The sequence below is a fragment of the Pholcus phalangioides genome, unplaced genomic scaffold (assembly GCF_987345545.1).
Source record: "Pholcus phalangioides strain wild (caught in Gottingen) unplaced genomic scaffold, Ppha-v1.0 ptg000009l_1, whole genome shotgun sequence".
NCBI classification, from domain to species: domain Eukaryota; kingdom Metazoa; phylum Arthropoda; class Arachnida; order Araneae; family Pholcidae; genus Pholcus; species Pholcus phalangioides.
The window spans coordinates 18485821-18505402 of NW_028301602.1; the positions used below are offsets into that span (position 1 = coordinate 18485821).

The 19582-nt window shown below is 37.0% G+C and overlaps 1 protein-coding gene across 1 annotated transcript in view; it reads left to right on the forward strand.

Moving 5' to 3' along the window:
- Nucleotides 1–19582, forward strand: part of LOC149082172 (alkaline phosphatase-like) — a 164087-nt gene that overhangs the window by 115640 nt on the left and 28865 nt on the right. Inside the window, exons 2-4 of the mRNA XM_089235689.1 lie at nt 8764–8984; nt 15461–15635; nt 18940–19118. Coding sequence (XP_089091815.1) covers nt 8764–8984; nt 15461–15635; nt 18940–19118 — 575 coding nt within the window. The remainder of the gene's footprint in view (nt 1–8763; nt 8985–15460; nt 15636–18939; nt 19119–19582) is intronic.

The window sequence follows — 19582 nt, forward strand, 5'->3', positions numbered from 1 at the left end:
TCAGTTTGGCAGTTTGTTCAAGTGCACACAGACGGCATTACGGCCTATATGTATGTCACTTGGTTCTATTTAAATAAAAAATCTCACCCCTTTCAATAGTTCAGATATCGGTATATCTGAAAAACGTTAAAAATGGCGCTTGGTTCCTTTTATTTAAAAGTAGTCCATTTACAAGTGTGAGCTTTTACTACAGTTCCTGTACGTAACTAATAGTGAATTTAATTCAATGATCATTGAATCAACACTGAAAAAGTTACCATCATTTCAAAGAGATGAAACGCAAGTTGGATGAAAACGATGCCAGGGCAAAGTCTGATTTCGTTAATATGTATCATGTATAATCACTCTGCTTGCAATACTATCCCGTTACAAAATATACTCTACGCCAAATAGATGGTATTCTGTACTCTTGCTGCCAAGTTTGGTAAATAAGAACTATGCAATATGGAACGAGATAATGAAGTTTCCAGAAATTACAGTCAGTAATTTCTGGAAACTTCATTATCTCGTTAGTTCTATGTCTGATATTATTGCAAAACGTCTTTGAAAAAGTTCTTTTCTTCAGAGCTTCATAAAGTTTGAAATGAATCATGAGCTGGATTAAGAGGAGTCGTATTTAATAGCGGGAACTTTACTCTGATGAAAGAAACTTTTGATTCTTCAATCACAAAGTCTGTCGAGAAAAAAAAAATTAATCTCAGACTTCTGAAACATGCTTCCTTCGGGATTTAGACCGCTTTACGTGTTCGTAAACCGACTAATCGTCTAGACGGCTTTTCTCTCAGCCCAACACATCAAGAAAACATATTTCACCTCGGCATAATATCCAGAAAATATATGTTTCCTCGAATACTTTTTTGTTGTTCATGAACCGAATTATTCCCAAACCAAGACGTTCGTAAACGAAGAGTTGATTTTACGTAAAATCTTCTTCTCATACTCGTCATGAATTCGTTTTTTCCGTTTCAATATCGCAGAAAAAATATGGTCTTTAGTTGAAAACTGTGGCTCAAAGTGAGCACAAGCTGTTTGAAAACCAAATATTTCAACCACGTCCTTCATTGCACTCTGCTGTTTTCCAAGTTTTGCTGTGATTCACAGTGAATCTGACTTTCTTGATGTTTGATCTGTCTTTATCTCATCAACACTTATGCCGTTGTAATCGGTGTAGGAGACAGCGCAAGGGCGTCTCCAATGAGTTATAATCTCTGTTTCTTTATTTTTCTATTATTTTTCGCTGCAAAACACATTTTCCCTCCGTGCGTAAATTTTCATGTACCCCTGACGCTTTTCATCGATTGCTACGGCTTTTATAACTCAGCAAAGTTGATAAAAAGCAACACAAGTACCAACCATTTTGTATCGTCTACCAGTGGAGCACTGATAACACAATACGTCGGTTAGAAGTTCGTAGAATAAGAGAGAGATGAAGAGAGAACACATGCTTTACCCACGTTAATAAATTCTGTGTGATTTGTAAAGCATTCTAATTCCCCCCCCCCCCATAGAAATAACTAATTCAATTGTAAGACATTCATTAAACCCACGTAGTTTCGATCAACGGATCGAGAATTCGATGACCACGGCAATATGGATCACTATAATTGTAGGATGACCAGATTTTGTGAGACACCAACAAGTCATTTTGCTAATTCTCACCAAATATTGCCAATAAAATAATAGTGACAATTATATTAATCAATTTATAGGCTGCATGGCAAACAGGGGAGGTATGCCATTTTACTGGTGAACCGTTGATGCTGGAGGCATACATCCAATTAGAAAAGTAGTAGTACTCAGATATATCATTCATTTTTCATCGGGGTTGTATAGTTATTAAAATAAAAAATTCAACTTTTTATATACTCCCCGTTTGTCCCAAAAACCAGTCAGAAAAGTTGTTGCCCTATTTCTCCTAATGCCACCAAAAGAAAAAGTTCCTCGTTTTTAAGTGCAATATTCATTGAGATATTCGAATTCCAAAGAAACTTAGGAAAGTTGGAAAAAACAGCTCTAAATGCGGAAAAACCGTTTAACCCGCATTTAACGCTGTTTTTTTTTTTTCAAAAATTCCCTCAGATTTTCGAATTCGAATATCTCAGCGAATATTGCACTTAAAAACGTGGAATTGTTTTGTTTTTTTTGCATCAGGAAAAACAGGGTAACAACTTTCTAATTGGGTTTTTGGGGCATACGGTGACGGTATAAAAAATTAATTTTTTTATTATAATAACCATACAACTCCTTGAAACACAAATAACATATCTTAGTAATACCAAAGCCTCCTAGATACTACATCTTAGGCAGGGCCGGACTTAAGCAGGTGCGAAGGATGCTGCCGCATCGGGCCACTAAATTTTTTGGGACGCAAAACGGGGATGAAAATGATTTGATTACATTTTGACTTCAACTTTTTAACAAAGCAATAGCTTAAAATTCAGTCCAAGATAGACAAAGAGAATTTCTAAGGTTGAGGGCCTGGGTAATCAGTTTTTAGACTTGAGAGCCCTAAACCTTCAAGTGAGAGGGGGCTCACTCGCAATTTTTTCACTGGAAAGTGGACACTTTTGTCAAAATTTATTGCCAAATGACTTTTTTTTGTGACCACGAAGTAGTTTTACAGTCGTTCTCGAGCACCAGAGTACCCATGGACGCCCTGGGGCATTGGATAAACCCCTGTTCAGAGGGGCCGCAAAATACTTAAGCCCGTCCCTGATCTTAGGCTTATAACCGATATAATGAATCACTGACGATGTTCAAAGTCTCTGAAGGTTCTCTCGTGATAGCAATTTTTTCCAATGAAATAACAGAAAAAAAATGTTCATATATGTACAGTTGAATCCCGTTTTAACGAATACCATTATAACGAAAATCTCGTTTTAACGAACACTCTTCTAATCTGTCAGACAAATTTACATAGGAACAATGACAAAACCTGGAATGACTATATAACGATATTTATAGTGAAATGACTTCTCTGGTCGTTTGGAGTTTGTTATAACGCGATTAGACTGTATATATATTTTTCGTGAAAATATAGAGCCGCTGGCAACCCTGACTGGAGCAATAACAAAAATGATTGATACCCGAAAGAAAATTTTAGGCGGGTTGATACGATACGATATTGCGCGAATCGTATCGTTATAACTTAGTATCGGTCCACAGTGCAGTGGTTCTTAATCTTTCTTTCTTACCGCACCCCCAGTGCAACACGATTCACCTTCCCACACCACCTTAGAAAATATATTGCCTAATTGCTAGAAAACTTTCTTTTAGCTACTTATAATTAATTATTCACTAATTAATTGTTACAAAAATTCTGAACGTGAAAGATTAATTTATTCAGGAAAAAATTACATACGGGTATAACTTACTATCGCAACGCAACAAAATGAAAATTATTTGTCAATTTGTAGTGACTAATTTTTCCTGTTGCTTTTTCCTAATACAGTCGAATCCCGTTTTAACGAATACCGTTATAGCGAAAATCTCGTTTTATTAAATATTTTTCTAATCCCCCCAAAATAAGTTTACATAGGAACAACGCTAGGTAACCTGGAATTCCTTTATAACGAAATTTCGTTTTAACGAAGTGATTCCTTTGGTCTCTTGGCGTTCGTTACGACGGGATTCGACTGTATTTTAAAATTGAGGTTCTTCTTTTTCAAACGCATTTAAATCCGCTTATAACAGGCAAAAAAAATTGTTCTCTCTTCATACAGGGTATATACAAATTTCAAATGATACATTTCTATGAGAGAAAACTTGAAAAATTAAGGTTTGTAAGGAAAAAGGTTACTAGGAATCATATTTTGTAGAGAGTTTAAAAATACGATTTCTCTCATCATTTCAATGTTCCTGAATAATCAATGGAAAATGTTACAAGTTTTGTTGATATCTCCCAACCCCCAAAAAATGCTTTCCCTCTGCCCACTGTTTAAGACGTCCACTGGTCCAGTGTGAACTGTCTTAACATTGGAGAGTGACACGCGTGAAAATGTCTCAATATTGGCACGGAATGAGGAAAAGTTGGCCACCAAAGTCCACAACTTATCATAACAGCTTTCTATCTCCTCCTTTCTCCAATAACGCAAATTAGTATGAAGAAAACCATGTTTCAGTCTGAATATCAACAGTCTCGTCACAGAGAGCAACAGTCCTACAAACAGTACAAATATTCAGTCACTACACATCACTCACTTCACTTCTGAGATATAGATGGCAGCACTGAAAAATCATACACAACACTAGATACGCACTCAGACTGTTAGGTACACGCACTTACACTTCCGGCACAACTCACTAGGTAGTAAATTGCCTATGGCAATAGACCTGAGTTGTGCTCGGTTTGAAAAAAAAAAAAAAGTCTGAATATCATTTCACGTGGACCAGTGCAAATATGACACTATATCATCAGGACTACTCAAAAAACAATGTTTCAAACCAAGATGTCCGATCAGTCTTATAATAAAGATTCTAGGCGTCCATCCATTTCTATATGAGTTGAAAGTATCAGTTGTTCGCTTACGGTCATCCCATTTGTACCATAGCAGGAGGTGTTTATGAACGGAACTAACTACGCGGAGCCTAGAATGAATGGACAAGATGACTGACGTATACAAGGGAACCATTATTCAAGCTGATTGCCAAAACATACTACGATAATGAGCTAATCTAGTTGTGATCTCGGAATGCGTCCATCCTGCAATCTAATGTCCATCGATTCAGGTCCACCGATTGTATTCCCCACAAATTGAACTCCGAACGGAGATGAGAATTCAATTTCGATTTGTAGCTTATATTAAAGGTGTTTGTAAAAGGGTATCTAACCTTATATCTGTCCATTCCTTGACCAATGAAATTGTCATGGAATAATTGTCATAAATAAATTATTTGAGGCAAAATCTTCCAATTACAAAATAAACGTTTCTTTAATATTTTTGCAATGGACTTGAGCAATTTTAATGGTTGAAATTATACAGTGACTTAAATCATAAGTTTTTAAGTTGTTTTTTTTTAATCATCCAAATTTCTGATGTCTTTTTGTTTTTCTGTGGGAAATATGTATACAGGGTGATTCCAAAACTCACCTTGCCGTAGTTTACTGGTAGACTGTTGATCCTAGAGGCACACTTCCAATTAGAAAAAGTATCCGATGTAGATCTCAGATAAGCCATTCATGTTTCAGTGGGTTGTCCAGTATAATTATAATATAATAATTAATTTTTATATGGACATAATGTCTTCACAAACCTGATTAGAAAGCTGTTGCCGTGTCGCTCCTCTGACAAACAACAACAAAAAATTCCCCGTTGCTAAGTAAAATTTTCACTAAGAAATTTAAATTTTAAAATTGGAGGAAAAATTGGGCGGGGGGGGGGGGAAACAGCACTATCGGAAAATGATCTTGCCCCCTCTTCCATTTATGCTGTTTTTTCCCAATTTTTCTACATTTTTTGAATTTTAATATCTCTGCGAATATTGCACTTAGGAACGTTGATGTTTTTTTTTACCTCTGGAGAGACAGGGCAAACCAACAGCTTTCTAATTTGGTTTTTTAAGACAGGGGTGTCAGTATAAAAAGTTCATTTTTATATTTTAATAACCGTATAACCCCTTGTAATATGAATGACGTATACAGTCGAATCCCGTTATAACGAACTCCAAGAGACTTCGAAATTATAATGAAAAAATATCATTATAAAGGAATTCCGGGTTTTTGCATTATTCCTATGGAAACTTATCTGGGGGATTAGAAAAGTATTAGTTAAAAAACGAGATTTTTTTCACTATAACGGTATCCGTTAAAACGGTATTCGACTGTATATCTGAATTTTACATATTATTTGGACACTTTCTAATTAGAAGGATGCTTCTAGGATCAACGTTTCGCCAGTAAAATGTGGCAAAAGGAATTATTGAATCACTCTGTATACACACTATGTAAGTTGTCATATGGAAAAACATCCAACTTGTAATGGATGTCGGAATGTGCTCATATTCTGTGCAGCTATATGCTTGTACTTCACTAGGTTATGCTATGACTGGATGCAAATAGTCACCGATTTGGGATGACGAGTGACTCAGGTTTTCGGAACATTGTTTAATGGTGGCGAAAAAATCGAATAGAAGGCTCCGCTTCATTCTTGAGAAAGGTCTTTTCGCATTCTCCCAAAGTCATCCTTCCGCTTTTCCGAGCCTTAGTTCGTCCTGGACATAGCCGTAAGGTTTTGGGAGACCATACCTACAGAGGGACATGGAATTGGTTGAATGGGTGCATAGAAGAGCTACGGGTGTCCTTGTTTCCCAAGCACGCAAATTTGTAAGCACGCATTTCTGGACAATTAGGTGGGCCTCAGAAAAATGTCTTTGCTGTATTTTAGATATTCTGGCAACCATATTTTTTTATGGGCATCTTTTTTCAACCATCTCGTTGGGCTTTTTGCCTGTTGCAAAAGTTGTTGTTTTGTACTGTATTTGTATTATTTTCAGGTGGGGGGGAGGGTGCATTTATTTTTGGTGTAGATGCATAGTTTAGCGTTGGGTCACCATATTGTACCAAGAAAGCTATTTTAAATGCTTGAAATGTTAGTTTTTTACGTTTTTTTTTGAGATTATAGATATAATTCGGATTATTAAAGTCGATTCCCGTTTTAACGAATACTGTTATAGTGAAAAAAAATCTCGTTTTAACGAAAACTTTTCTAATCCCCCAGATAAACCTACATAGGAACAATGTAAAAATCTGGAATTCCTTTATAACGAAATTTAATTATTACGAAGTGATTTCACCGGTCTCTTGAGGTTCGTTATAACGGAAATCTACTGTATTGTTTTTGTTTTGTGCAATACGGCGTCTTCTTTTCAGGTTGTATTAGTTCGCAATTATATTACCTCAATGGCTCCGTTTGCAGTTTGTAATGATTTTTCGACTGCACGCAACGTGATTTGGCTGGATATGATCTGTGATATAGTTTTTGCTTTTTGTTTCTGGAATGGGCTGATGATATAGATTCTTTATGCTGATTTATTATTCCAAACAGAAAGTTATCCATAACAATGTTAACTATACTTATTACGCATGCGCGAATATAAACGGTTGACGTTTTAATACAGAAATACTGTATGAGAAATTTTTGTTTCCAATAAAGCAAACCAAGAGTAATTTCAAATATAAAACGGGCAGGCAGCAATAGCATGGTAACATCTTACACATAGGATTATAACGTGGGGGTACGTTCATTGGCCAAAATCACTATTGCGTCACACTAAAAGACGAGGCGGAGCTAAAGAGGCATAATGTTACAGTAATTGTGATGAATCAGTTATTATGCATAATCATCTCTATAAGTTTCATAAATTTATAACTTTTACCGCATAGTTTTCATAATACCCAAGCATCGTTGGCAAATTTTATAACTCGTTAATTCGGTAAATACTTGAAATTTATCGCTTTTACCGGACATTATGCATAATCGACTTCAGGGAATTAGAAAAAAAAACGACTTCAGAGGGGTCGTGACACGTCTTAAATCGGGGGTAGGGCAAACATACTCGGCTCATTTAAGAATTTTGTTTTTTAATATTTATCAAATTCACTAGGTGGGGGGTGGGATCATCTATAATTATTCAATTACACTAGCGTATTATTCATAACAACTGGTAAAAAGCGAAAAAATTTAAATTATTTATCAAATAACTAGATACGCTGGGGTGTTATGCATAATGGCGAGTTAAAGTGACACATTTATTAAAATTACTGAGGCGATTGACAATTATGCAAAAAAACCGATTTATCACATTTACCGCAATATCAAAGTTTTTAAACCTTTTTCATCCTTAGCGCCATCTCGCCTTTTATTAACGTTATTACGATCTTGGCCAATGACCGTAACCCCATGTTAAAATCGTATGTATGGGATGGAATAATTTTATTTTTGGGACATCTTAACGTCAAAAGTTGATTATCTTAAGAAATCAAATTGTGTGTGTGTGTGTGTGTGTGTGAATGATGAAAAAATTAATTATTTCTGATATTTGTCTTGAAGCCAGTAGAACCTAGTTACCAGGTTCGTAGAAATTGTGTGGCCACAGATTTAAACCGTAATAGGCAATACAAATTTTTTTCTGTTAGATGGCGTCACGGAATTTTTTTTTTAATTCCTACTGAGGAATGTGTATGAGGTGCATGTACGGTTAACGTAGTAGTAATAGCAGTACAGATTTTTAACTTAAATTAGGTGTCAGACGTAGGATCATGTATCCCCTACCAGAACAAACACTCCCAATCCCTATTATTCACATTAGAATATTATGGGATTTTGAAAATTTCCACCATCATCACATGACGAATTCGGGAAAGATTGCGATAAGCTTTATGATGATATTCAGTTTTTTGAAGTCTGGGTGCCTTTTATCAGGAAGTCATCATAAGGTCGAATAAGGTAAAATTCCTAATGCATTTTTCGGCACACAATGGGTGTCGTCTACAGAGGAAAAAATATTAAACCACCCATCACGCGGGACAGTATCCACCCAAGTGGGATACCCATTGTGTGTGTCGAAATCAATTAGGAATTTAGTATTTTTCGTGTATTTACCTTATTCGTTGATGACTTCTTACCATTTCTTGGGCAAAGTTGATCTTCTCTTCCCTTCCCGGGGTGCCTTTTGCCAGACATCTTATAGAAACGTACACGCTTTGAATAGTTCTTATCGTATTATTATTTTCATTATTTAATAGTTCTTTATTTTCTTCAACAGATCGATTCCATTGGTATCAACAGGCAAGGTCGCAGCTCATGAGGAACTTGAGAGGCTGGGATAATACAGAAGTCGCCAAGAACATCATCCTCTTCATTGGCGATGGTATGGGAATAACCACTGTAACTACGGCCCGGATTCTAAGAGGGCAACGGAAAGGCCAGACTGGTGAAGAGACGGAGTTAGCATTCGACAAATTCCAGCACATAGCACTCGCAAAGGTAAGATTTACGCCATACTCACGTTAGTTTCATTCACGATTGTCCTCAAAAATTTCCACGCATTCCCTACATTCAAATTGTATCAATATATCAATTATATTGCCAAGTTTTGCATAAATTGATCCGATATTCAGCTAACAATACCATACAACTCCTTCGTGTACAAGCTGTTGGTGATAAATTTGAATAATCTGTATTAGACGTATAGGCGATAAATATGGTAACCTTGTTCGCGCGTTAAATAACGGAAGAAAGTGGAAAAGAGAAAATACATTTCTCACTTCCACGGACAGTATATAATAGAAGGATTAGTTCTGAGAGAGATACATAAAGGCGCGTATACATTAGCGTGCCGATCTTATAGCATACGACCCTTGCAGCGGTTCTAATCCGTTCGTGGGATTAAAACAAACTTCCTTTGTGTTCCTTTCTTTCCCTTGTCTTCGTTGAAAAAACAGATTCCAGGTGGGCCCAGTTTTTTAAAACAGCTCAAGAATCGTTCACAACACCGTAAAAATTACTGAACAACCAATTCCGAATGCTTTCATTGCTTGATTCGCGCGCTAATGTATACGCGAGTTTACATGTGGGGGCGAATTCCGTGGAGAACGAGAAGGGAGGAAAAACGCTGAGAAGAGAAGAGAGAGGAGAGAAAAAAACACACACGTTTGTTCATAGGGTTACAATAAGCTTCGCAATGAGGAGAAAAATGTTTGAGGAAATATTCAGCTGAATTTATGCCGCTGGCACTCTCACGCAATACTATGTCCCTCATCGTGAAGGGGGTTAATACAAAGAAATATTTGTGAAATTCAGGGAGGCAATTACTCCATGTCCATTGACCATATTTGGGAAAGGAGAACTCTTTCTGCCTCTAGTCTTTTGTAGAGAGTGGACACAAAGTAACCGTTCAATCATCGGCAACGTCTCAGAGTATGCGTATTTCAAAGAATATGCAAATCTTATGGCCTGTATGGATCTGAAATAAATTATAACTACTTGATAATAGGGTTCTTCAGAAAGACTTTGATTAATTAGACGAATCACTTTGCTTGACTTCGTGCATATATAATTATAATTAAAATTTAACGAATATCTACGATGGATGGTCTCTTAACCTGCTTCGTACAAAAGGTTTTGAGAAACCCTTCTCTGTGTAAACTGAGCGACATGGAGTTTAACTTCCGTTATCGGCCTCTCGAGGAATAGTATATTTTGTGTACTTTGCAGCAGTAGTCTCCTCTCCCCCCCCCCCGCTTTACACTGCATTCCTCCAAAAATAATGAAGAAATTCGGTATCTTTTGTCGGCGGAAACTCATTAGTTATTAACATTCATGAAATGATTCGCTCGGCTCTTTTCGCATCACCACTTGAAACTCCTCGTCGAGTCTAGAAGCGAGGGGAATATAGTATTGCATTTTATTATATAGCTCTCCCGTGTTTTCATTAAAACAGGAAACACTTCGGGAACAACTCTTTGCTTACGAAAGCACTCACGCGCACAAGAACGTATATATACGGTACGTACCAGTACCCACAGCACACTGTTTAAGATGAATCCGTGCACTCAATTAAAATAAAACATTTGATTTTCGGTGAGGGTATCCTCCGGGGAAATATATTCAGGCTCTCTCCCTGCCCCTACAAGTTTAATCCGAGAACAATCTTACTCATGTATAACATGCTCGAATGACACATTAATAACCCTGCTTTAGTTCTCCATTTAATTTAATGAAATTAGCACCTCGTGCGAAGTTTATTCGTGTATCCTGGGGAAAATCATGATTTCATGCGCACTATGCATTCTAAACCCTCCGGCATTTGACAGGGTTTCCTCGCATTTCAGGATGTTTAACTTTACGGAGTTAAACAAAGCAATTACTTTAATGTTGTTATACAAGCCCTTATACGTCAGAAGTACGTGAAGGGTGAAAAAAAGCTAAATGTCTCCTGACTAATCACTTAAAGGGATTATGGTATTGCAGTATTCATGGACCTAAGAGGTAGATCCTTAATCTCTAGGTTTAGTATCTAGTAACACTCGGTGACTGTCGTGAAAACAATCAAGTAATTAATAGTGTATCCAAGCCAAATAATGAATATGACTTAATGTTTGTTATATCGTAAGTCGAAATCGCGCGTCCCATGAACGCATCCTTGCGAAAAGCTGGATATACAGCATCTAGAAATTCAATAACTCTTTACCCTCTAAGTTATTAGTGTTTCTAAACCGCCGGGCCGCAGCCCAATATCTTGCCCTGGCATCAGCCAAACCGGGCCGCGAGTGAGATTCATCGTTTCCTTTTTCCCCGTTCATTCCCATGTTTATGACCGGGCCTTCCACTCAGAAATATGGTTATACCGGGCCACGAGCTTCCGAAAGTTGAAGACCACTGCTCTAGAAAAAGGGTGTTCAACGTTTAGGAGAGCGCGGGACACTTCATCGATTTGGAAACGTGCCGCGGGCTACTTAATTGATCTCTAACAGTGTCGCAGGTTGTTTTAGCGATTTAATGAATCTGCGGTGCGTCACTTAAGTGATCTGTAAGTGTTCCACGGGCCACTTAAGTACTCAAGAACTGTGCCGGTGGTCATTCAAAGCATCTGTAAATAAGCCACAGCTCACTTAAGTCAGTGTTTCCTCAATCGTTGGGCCCTGACATCAGTCGAACTGGGCCGTGAATGATTACCTGTTTTATTTTTCCTCATTTATTTCTCATTAATCGTGTGTATAACTGGGTCTTCAACTCACCTAAAAGAAATCAACCGGGCCGTGGCTCTTTCCCAAAATTGAGAATCACTGATCTAAGGTTCACCCCCTCATAAAAACGTATTGATTTTTTTTCTAATCTTTTTCAAAAATGTACGTCAATTGATGCTGTTAGCATGCATATAATTAAAACAATACATCAACACAGCAATTTAATTAATTAGAATCGGTTTTTCAATTAGCTATCGCGGTTAATCATTGGTCCGGACTCCGTGGAACCTAGGCGATTCGGGATTAGGTCATCTTAGGCCCATCATTATCCGGATTATGGATCCACTTCTGTTTACTTCTCAAGTTTTCATATTTAAACCGGTTTTATCCGGTAATATACCTCTTAGAGCACTTTGATTCATATTTGTCTTTAAAAAAAAAAATAATGAAACAATGTATATGCTTATAGTACCGCATAGTTTAATTAAAACCATAATTTCCAATTTACATTCCTTTACGTATGTATTAAAAAATCGTATTCTTTGAACAAAAGTTTTTAGCTATAGCTTGGATCCGAAAAGAAAACCGAAAAACATTGCCGGTGACCCACTACACAGGCTGGCCATATGCGCCGGTTTTCCGGGACATTCTGATTTTTTGTCAGTAAATGTGTTGTTCCGGTTCTAATCAAGTGATAATTGACTTATAACGATACATTCAACATATTTTTTAATATTATATAAATATTTATTTTGTTTTTTTATGCACTTAGTGCTGGTTATGCAAAATGTAAATGCAGCGAGTTGTACGCTCCTTGATTTTTGTATACAGGGTGATCAAAAAAAAAAAAAAATCAGAAAGAAAGGCAGTGTTGCTTGACAATCGCGACTTTGTCTATGAGTGTGAACGCTAGCTTCAGTCTTTACCGCTACCGAAAAACAGACGTATCTTTATGTGCGGTTGCACTTTGAAACTAACGCAGTAGTTCTCAAGAAGAATGCCGTGATACCCTTAGCTTGCCATGAGACCGTTCAGGATTGCCACGAAGTATTTCGGGAATCACAATGATATTTCGCTGTGGTAATTGGCTGTGATACGTAGTTAGAAGAACGCTCCCCCCAAAGCCATTATTGAGGAGCCACCATGATATGACTCAAGTTTTGGTTCCAACTTGACGTGCTCAATCCCGGGCACAAAATCTTAGGATCCATCTGATAATTTCTTGTATTGAACGATACCCTTCATCTGGCAACTATCATGTATGGCTAATATCGATATTTATAGATCTTAAATAAGTCTGTATTGTGAGAGAAATACTAACTACGTTAGTCACATTATTAATTACTAGAGCTAGGATTTTTATGCCCTGAAAACAGACAGAATATGCTCCATGAAAAATACATTTATGCCCTAAAAAACTTATAAACATGCTTTCATAAATAGGCTGACTATATTTCTTCTAGAAAAATACGGAAATTACAGGAAATTGCCAATCATTAGCAAAAATGATGCCAAAAAAAGGTACACAAATGAAATTGACTATAGTTGCTAATACCACCGAAAAATCGCCAAGAGTAAGTAAAATTGTCAATTATTGTAAAATCGCCAATTGCGAGGAAATGTAGCTAGAGAAGAGAGAACTTGGGGGGGGGGGGGGGGGAACTCTTCACACATTGTTATGATGAGACATATAAAATAATGCGGCAAAATATGAAAATATGCTTCTAATTCTGAATATCATGAAAAAATGCTCTAAAATTACTAAAAATCATGAAAAAATGCCTTTAAAATCACTGAAAACATGAAGAAAATATTGTATTGTGTAAGAATAGTGAAATTCGCAAAATTCATAAAAAATATGCAAAGTCATAGAAATCCTAGCCCTATTGATTACATCGGGTGTTTCACCAAAAGTTTCCGAAAGAAGCAAAAGAGTTCTACGTTTCATATTAACCTCTTGGTGTACAAGTGCTATTATTAGCACTTATGTGCTAATAATAGCACTTATAATAGCTTTTTGCAAGTATTATTTTGTTCTCTTTTCTCTCTTGCAACGAGTAGAAAAAGATATAGTATTACGTACTGCATATGAGGGGAAATGTAGTAGGAGTGGGGGAAAAGAAGGGACAACCTGCTTTACCAGCACTTTCTCCTTTATCGTCTATATGTTAACAAAGATATGAGTTTTTCAGATGCATCGCTGGTATTCCAACTATACATCATCCAAATATTTCGCCAAAAACCCCTACTGGAAGGAGGGTCAACCCTTAATTAGCGTTGTGAAAATTCTGTCATGATGAATTGACAGCAAGTATTAATGCATTTTAAAAATCAACAAAATAAATTTTCATAAAAGCAATGTGTTTTTTGCATGACTTCATTCATCTATCAATTAATTCACTGAATAATTTTTTTAAATTTCTTTAATTACTTTCCCAAAAATTTTCTATTATTAAGACACACATTCTGAAAAAAAATGAAGGGATAAATGATTCTTGAAAATTTTTTTTAAATTATTTATTAATTTTTTTGAACGCAATTGCCATGTTTCAGAATTGAAGTGATATGATTAAAATATACACAGGAAATAAAATTTATAAATGAAATTAACATTTACTATACTTTCACAAGCTTCAAAATTAGTCTTATTCTAAGTCAAAAACACACAGTACTTGCAAACAACACCATGACATGTTGATCACACAGATCTCACGTACTATTCACTAACGACACTGTCCTCATGTTCACCTCGGATATTCGATGTTTCACCGTTAATTTGAAACCGTTATCGAGAAAATTGGCGCTCTACCGATACGCCATTTCGATCTGAACACTCCAGCTGTCAGACAAAGAAAAAAAAACTTATGAAAATGGTGTAATGAGGTCATTTTGACCCTACGGAAACTGACTAATGATATAAAGGGAGGAAGAAGTAGAATACCATCATAAATTTGTCAAACACGTGTTAACAACTGTCTTGAAAGGTACTGAAAATAAGATGGTCCAGATGCATTTTATTCGCAAGGGGTGGCAAGATGAAAAATGCGTGTGGTCAAAATGACCCCACAACGCCAGTTAAGGGTTAAAGTAGTCAAAAACTTTATTATGTAACTTCGGAAGTTGTCTGATTTGGGCACAGGTGCAGCAAGTTATCTAATATTCTACGTCATTCTTAGGAGCACAAAAAACACGGAAAGTTTTTTAATTCCTAAACTAATTAGAAATGCAAGATTCATTGAAAGACTGGTTATTTGTGGAGATGAAGATTACAAGGAGGAAAGTTCATCACTGCCCCCCACGGGGAGACTCGATCGGGCGCTCGAGTCCCCGTGGTTTGACAAGTGGAGGGGACATTTCTAGATGCATGTGGCCATCTGGTTGGCCTATGTCGTCCACGAGCTATTTAGTTGATTGTTGACGCCGTCCAGCTACGGTGCCTTTCAACATATATATACGCTCCAAGGTTGAAATATTCTATCTGTTTCCATATCTTAGATGGTAGAGCACTCGTCCGCCAAGCGAGAGACCGGGGTTCGAGTCCCCGTTGGGGCAGTGATAAATTTTCCTCCTTATAATCTTCATCTCCACAAATAACCAGTCTTTGAATGAATCTTGTATTGACAAGTGGAGAAATGTATCGATGAGAGACACAGATTCAATTGGATCTTGTTTTGAAATGTGTGGTTATAGTTATCATTATTTCGTTCAGAAATTGCATTTTTATACGTATGCATATCTTCTCTAAATTTTATATATATATTTTTGTATACGTAGACGTACAACACAGACAGCCAAGTCGGCGACTCTGGTGCGTGTGCCACGGCTTTACTTTGCGGTGTCAAAGGAAGGTTCGAGACTGTTGGTTTGGACGATGGTGGACGATACGACCAATGTAATTCCAGCCTTCATTCTCGAGTCCAATGTTTAGCTGACTGGGCACAAGCCGAAGGTACTAAATACGGATTATTCAACCTTTCAAATATTACAGAAAATACAAAAAAAAAAACCACTTACAGGGACCGCAAACTCAAACGTAGCAAAGGATCAGTTAACTTAAATATGCATCAAGCGCTGACCGTATTTAATAATATATGTCAGCATTTTACGCAACGAAACACAAACCGGAAAAGACTTTCATAAAAGCCACTTTTAATGCAGTGCCTTGACAAAAACAAATGTTCGCGTCACGTAAAGAAATGGTTTTTCTTTACGAGATGATTTGAGACCAGGTCTCGCATCATCATCCACAGATTTCCCGTGCCAGTCCTGCCCATGGCGGCGCATGTCCACCGTACATTGCCTTCCTTCGCCGACGCACTTCACAAACTCCTGCTGCCACTGAAAAAGAATAACAAACACCACGTTGCTCTTCTTTACTCCCAAACATTCTGAAGACGCAAATGAAAAAAAAACCAAAAAACAACCAATTGTCTGTTGGACGATACCGTTGGCCGACCGTTAGCTGATATCACGTGATTCCACGCGACTAGCTAGGGCAAGTCCATTCCACGGTAGATGTCTTTTCCTTACCTATAGATCTACCTTTACACAAAGTTTCGTCACACGCATACAAATAATAAACCAAATTATTAACTGTTCGGTTTTCACTTGGTCTACCCTTACACTTTCTATGCAATAGGATGAGTCTCACGAATACAGACGACTGCGTGGGACTTGCCTATCCATTCTAATCACTTCCAGCGGACGACTATCCTTATTTTAAGTTTCTACACATCTTCTCTGTATAAGTGAGTTTTTAAACATGAAAAACATTTTTTGATTCTTCGATACAGTTATCAAAAAATAAAGAATCGTGATAACATAGTGCTTTTGGCTCACGTAAAAATCAAAGATTGAAACCCTCAATTGTGTTTTGATCTTTGATTTTTCCATTGCCTATTAATAAATTGAAACCCATTATTTCTAAAAGACTTTCATTTACCTTCAACACCATACACGGAATATATTATCATGTTACGTTACCGTGAAAAGCGTCATTCCTCTCTCTCTTTCTCTCTCTCTCGAGGGAATTCCCTCCATACTTCTACTATATAAATTCCCATTTATTATTATCATCATTACTACTATTATCTTCATCAACGAACGAACATGTCCTTTCAATTATTTTAACCTAAACGTTCACGCTTTGCCAATTTAAATTTTCCACCAACTTCGAAGTACGTGGTAAGCATTTCATATACGTATTTGGCCCATGGATAACGCGCATGATTCCCAAGATTATTCGAGAAATCTGTGTGTGTGTGTGTGTGTGTGTTATGCATGAATATTATGAATTTACAAATTCCAATTTCTCTCGAACGAATGCGGTTTTCACAGACGTATATTATAGATTAAGGGAGGGAGCCGATAGTCTCGTCGCTTCGGAAATTCAATCATAGTTAAGGGAAGATTTTTCGCGATGGCGCCCAATCATCAGCTTTTAACGTATAATATTTAAGGAGAAGATTCATATTTCCCTCGTGCTTGAAATCATAATTATTCGTTTGGCTTGGAATGAATAAATACCCCCTTTTGTTCGATTCGGATGATCTTTGATTATTCGCTGCGAATATCGCTCGAAGAATTTTAGAAAACGGTTTTGTTCATAAGAGAGAGAGGAACATGAAAAATTGTTTCTTGAAACACGTAATCGGAATTTTTAATATATGTATACAGTATTCAGTATCATTTTTTTTTAAGAATATTTTGTTCTGCACTTTATATATGATGCATTAATTTATAAGTGGAATCATTGCTTTGATGCGAAATTGAAAATTTTAAATGCAAATTATACAATTGGAAACTTGTTTCCGTGATAAAAATAAATTTCATTAGTATTTATTTAGAAAAAAAAAAGATGCGTTTTATTCTTCAAAGGTATCTTTTTGAGATTGAATTGGTCTGTATCAGAATAATCTTCCATAGATATTCCCACGTGTAATTATGAGTGAAAATCTGTATTTGTTAATCAGGCTGAATATATTTCAAGCCATATTTATTTCGAAACTGCGAAAACCAAATACATTGGCTTTTTTTTCAAAGTCTGGTAAAATGGCAATACAAAAATGGAAATTAATGTACAAATTTTATTATTCGGATGTTGCTACTTTTCGACGTAACTGCGATTTCTATTAAGGCACTTATCATACTTTAGCACGAGCTTCTCCAATCCCACCTCAAAGAAACTGCCACTAATTCCATTACCGAGCAATAGAAAAAGAGGAATGTTGAATCTTTCCCTCCATGACCTACGTTCAACCCACAATACTACCACTAAACAGTGTATACAACTGTTATAAACATTCCTTTCATGAATTTCTAACGGATTGGTGCATGTTGGAAATTGTTGTGTAGGTGTTGTCCCTAACGTTTTTATTATTAATGAACTAACAGAAAATAATCGAAATATCAATTTGTAGAAAACCCCTTATCGTCCGGCTACTTTCAGCAAGTAAATCAAATTAAAGCTCACTCTATCGCCGACATCTTCCTGAATTTTTGCGACACGCAGCTGGAAGTTCCACATAAGTTACACTATATATCTGGCAATCAAATTATGAGAAAATAAAATTGATATTTCCTGCTCACGCGTAGTTGAAATTAATTTACTCACACAATGCTCATATCTCATTGAGTACTACAATTGTTACTTTTTTCTTTCTTTCTTTCATGCCGTATCCTTTCTTTCATTCCGTGACCCGTTGGTCTGGTGGCGGTTTTCCTGGGCCAGGTAGATGAGACGCTCGTCTAAAGTACCAACGGATGTTTAGAGGTGTCGCGAGTTAGATACCCGGTTTATCCTTGTCAGAAAATTTTCCTGACACAGGGGTACGACAAAAAACGGTCCCCGCAGCATTGATCGCAGCAAAAAATTGCTACCGCAGGAAGTCCAACATCGAGGGGTTAGCGCACCAACCTCTCGATGAGTATAAAAAACAAGCCTGCCGTTCAGAATCGGCAATAAATTGTAGGTCCCGGTCTAATTAGCCCTCGTGTGCAGAAAATGGCCGTGGTGGAACAAAAATGATCAATGACCGGGTTTTCCTAGGAGCAGGTTTTCTATGATGCGTGCAGCGTGAAAACGCGGATTGGTAAAAAAAAAAAACCTGAATTTCAGGTTTTTAACCAATCAGCGTTTTCACGCTGCACACGGCGCAAAAGTTCTACTCCTAGGAAAATCCGGCTTTACTGTAAATCCTCGTATTTTCAGTTGTGTTTTTTTTTCTATTTACCGTGAAAATGATGCATTTCAGGGAAGTCCACCGGGTTGGTCACAACGACGAGGGTTACGCACGCAACTCCGGCCGCTCTCTACGCTCATTCGGCGAATAGGTATTGGGAGAGCGACGACAAACTTCCATCTGGTAACCTAAGAGACTGCAAGGACATCGCCAGACAAATGATAGAAGACCATCCTGGTAAAAACATCAATGTATGTCTCGTCTTCATAAGAATGAGAATAATTTTAACGACTGTGTTTAGTTTTGAATGAAGTCTAAATCATTTGAGTTGCGTTTTACAGACGTTTTATGCGTACAAAATGATTTCGATTTTCTTTTTCTTATCTAACGCCTACGATTAAGATTCCAATCGGAGGTTAGTGAGGTAACCACTCGATTATACTAGATGGTAGCTGCCTATAGTCATGTAGGCCTATTTATAGCCCAAAATACATAATTTAACCACTTGAAAATCAGGGACGGGACATCGCGGTCCAACGCAAATGAGAGAAATTCATTCCTTCTCTGGGTGTTTTCTTTGACTCTTAGGGTGCGGTAGGATGAGTATAAAAAACAGCTGTCGTTCGAAATTGGCAATAAATTGTAGGTTCCGGTCTAATTAGCTCTCGTGTGCAGAAAATGACCGTGGTGCGACAGAAGCGATCAAATGATCTTT